The 3,249-nt window shown below is 63.7% G+C and overlaps 1 protein-coding gene across 2 annotated transcripts; it reads right to left on the minus strand.

The window, feature by feature from the left end:
• Positions 1–415: 415 nt before the first annotated feature.
• ID4 (inhibitor of DNA binding 4) lies at positions 416–2,852 on the minus strand. 2 transcript variants are annotated; one of them, XM_064422931.1, is made up of 3 exons: positions 2,157–2,852; positions 1,451–1,509; positions 416–1,042 (listed from the first exon to the last, which is right to left on the minus strand). In XM_064422931.1, the coding sequence occupies exons 1-2, from the start codon at positions 2,560–2,562 to the stop codon at positions 1,496–1,498; spliced, it is 420 nt and encodes a 139-aa protein (XP_064279001.1). In that variant the 5' UTR covers positions 2,563–2,852; the 3' UTR covers positions 416–1,042; positions 1,451–1,495. The 2 variants fall into 2 exon arrangements, with proteins under 2 accessions (XP_064279001.1, XP_064278998.1); XM_064422928.1 differs by having other exon boundaries at positions 2,164–2,700.
• Positions 2,853–3,249: the final 397 nt, after the last annotated feature.

Consider the following 3,249-nt stretch of genomic DNA (forward strand, 5'->3'; position numbering starts at 1 on the left):
AAAACCAAACTGGTAAGAGATCTAAAGCATTGCCCCCGTAATGCAAAAAAACTAGATAGAATTTTTCTTGTCTCAGTAAAAAACCACATCTTACTGCTACTTTTATAGAATGCACTAAAACCCCTGTGCCTAAATGACAAAAGTGTAGTCTCAAAATGTATAATACACTTACAAACATTTTTAGTCTAGATTGAGGAAAACACATTGTATGGACTCCAAACAAGTTTATTTGCAATTAGACACCTCATGCAATCATGCAGGACCACTACCTAAAGCTGCAACTCTCGAATCTAAAGGACATTTGGGGACAAAAAAAAGTCCTTAACATTTAACATATTTCCATATTAGCAGCTCCGTACTTGAGCTGTGGTTTTCTAAAGAGATATTCCCAGAGATTAAAAAAAACATACACACCTTTATAATATTTACAAAAAAATATTTAATTAAAAATATTTTATAATTACAGTAGTCTATTAAAGCATATACTTTTCTCACACTTATAGAACATCTCTATATATACACAGTATGAAATGTCACTCATTTGTCTATACAATATGTAACATTCCTGCAGGGAGAAGAAAGTTCCCTGGGCCCCAATAAAATCCATCTATTTTAAACAATAGATGTCAAATATATCTACAAATGCTCTGGGAGATTAGTAAAGCTTCAAGATTCGGCTGCTCGGTCCCTTAAGAGTTACAAGGTTTCTAAAGACTAGTTTAGGCTCGGTCCTCTATCCCGGGGCAGAGTCGCAACTTTTCCCGCTGCCACCGTGGGACACGGCGCCGCTCACAGCTGGCCGGGAACGACGAGAAGAGACGGAACCAGGGGGGAAGGGGGGGAAGGACACGGGGAGCTGGGGAGGGGGGGACCGCTACGGACGTGCAAAATGGTGAAAAGGCTTGGCTCTGCCGGGGTGAAGCATGGGAACTGCTCGGGGGGTTGGATGGCTCCTTCCTCCGGTGCGGCGGGGCAGGGCCGGGCCCCCCCGCCGCCGCCCGCCCCCCGCGCTGCCTCTGCGCGGCGCGGCGCCGCCGCACACCTGTGGGAGAGGAATGAATAGAGGGGGTGTGTGAACCGCTCCGCTCCAGACCGACTGGCGCCACCAACAAAACACAAGACATGCTTGATCAACAACCCAAAACAAACCAGGTCAAACAACAACCGCAGCTCCCAGGCTGGGCCAGGCGGAGGGAGGGATGCGCAGCTGCACGCCGCAGCCAGAGGCGCTCCGGGGGGGAGGGGGGAAACCCCAACCACCCGGTAGTTAGGGAAAATAAAATAACCACCCCGTAATTAAACATAAAACCCCAAAGCCGCCTGCAAGTACTTCTCGCCGGGCTCTGGTGCCCCTTCAGCAGGCTTCCCGCAGGATGCGGAGCGCCCGGGCGCTGCGCCGCGGAGGGCTGCGCTCCCCCCGCCCGCGGCCCCGCGCCCGCCCGGCACTCACCTGGGGAGCGGCGGTCAGCGGCAGAGGATGCTGTCCCCCGGCTTGTTAACAGAGCCTGCCTGCGCAGCAACCAAACACGGCAAATTAACAACTGGGGAGAAACGACACGGAGACCCCCGCCCCCCCATTGCCCAGACCCCCTCCTGCTCCACGCACCCAGACACCGTCGGGAGCGCTCAGGGAAGCCCCCGGGGATACAGAGCCAAGGGGGTCACCGCAGCGCTGCGGCAAGCCCGGGAGCGCGGGGTGCCGGGGCACGCCGCTGGGCTGCCACCGTGGGTCCCGTACCGGGGAGTCGCTCCCCGCTTCCCGCCCCTCCAAAGCACGCTGCGGTCCATGTGCACAGCCCCCACAGCCCCTCACACTGGCTACACGGCGCGGAGGCTGGCAAGCGCAGGAACAGCGCGCCTGTTCCCGGGTGTGCAAACACGCCGGCTACAGGTACTCCCTGGAGAGGCCGTAATTACACGGTACACACCGTGCGGCTGCCTGCCCGCACCGAGGGGATGCGGGCACCCACCGCGCACCGCCGGGGCGTTCCCGCGCTCATCCGCCCCGTCCCCTTCGGGAGCTGCGGCTTCTCGGCAGAGCCACGGCTACGAGAGGGGCGGCACATCACCGGGGCGCTCCCGCGGCGGCCGGCGCTGACCATCGCGCCGCCCCGCTCTGCTCCGCAGCCCGCTCCCCGCGCTCGTGTATCACGCACCTCTTACCGGGTCAGTGTTCAGGGCAGTCAGCGGGGTCCTGGGGGTGCCCGCGGGACAGCTGCCTGGGTGCAGAGCGGGCGGCGGCGGCTGCTGCCGGAGCAGCGCTGGGTGCGTCTCCAGAGCCAGCTGCAGGTCGAGGATGTAGTCGATGACGTGCTGTAGGATCTCCACTTTGCTGACCCTCTTGTTGGGCGGGATGGTGGGCACCAGCTTCCTCAGCCGGCTGTAACAGTCATTCATATCGCACTGCAGGCACAGCGCCGCCGGCTCCTCGCCCGACGGCGGGCTCCCCTTGCAGCCGCTGTGCTCGGCCAGGCACCGCAGAGCCGGGTGCCCCCCGCCGCCGCCCGCCACGCCGGGCTGCGCCTTGCGACTGGGGTGCCGGACGGGGCTCACGGCTTTCATGCTGCCGCAAGGAGGGAGGGAAACCTCCCTCTCCACCACCGCCGCCTGCTGCCGCCGCTGCGACCTCGGGAAGCCGCGCACGCACCGCCCGCAACGGGAGCGGAGCGCGGCCGCAGCGCCTCGATGGCGTTAACAGCGGCCGCCCCGGGAACGGAACCAGAGGCGCTCGCAGAGCCGCGCCAACAGCGGCACCGCAAACCCCCGCGTTCCGGAAAAAAAATTAATATTTTTCTTAAGATGAAGAGCCCGTGCTCCGCAGCCGCTCGGCCGCGAACACAACCACCTCTGCTGCCGCCGCTGGCCGCGCCGCCCCCTATATAGCGCGGGGCGCGGGCGGGGCGGGCGGCGCCGGGGGGAGGCGGGGGCTCCGCGCGGCGGGGCCCGGCGAGCGCGGCGCGGGAGCGGGGGGGCGCCGCGGGGCCGCGCCGCAGCCAATCAGGGCGCGCCGGCCCCCCCCGGAGCGCGGCGGCGGCCAATGGCGGCGGGGCCGGGGGGGCGGCGGCGCCGCGGGGGGGCGGGCGGCTCGCGCTGACCCCCCCGGGAGGAGGCGGCGGCGGAGCGGGAGCGGGAGGAGGCGGGCCCGGGGAGGAAGGACTGCGGGAATGCGGGCGGGACCCGCCGCCCGGCGGCTCCCGGCGCCGTCCCCGCGGTCCGGAGCGCAGCCCCGCGCGACCGGCGCCGCTCCCC

Source organism: Passer domesticus, chromosome 1 (assembly GCF_036417665.1).
Source record: "Passer domesticus isolate bPasDom1 chromosome 1, bPasDom1.hap1, whole genome shotgun sequence".
NCBI classification, from domain to species: domain Eukaryota; kingdom Metazoa; phylum Chordata; class Aves; order Passeriformes; family Passeridae; genus Passer; species Passer domesticus.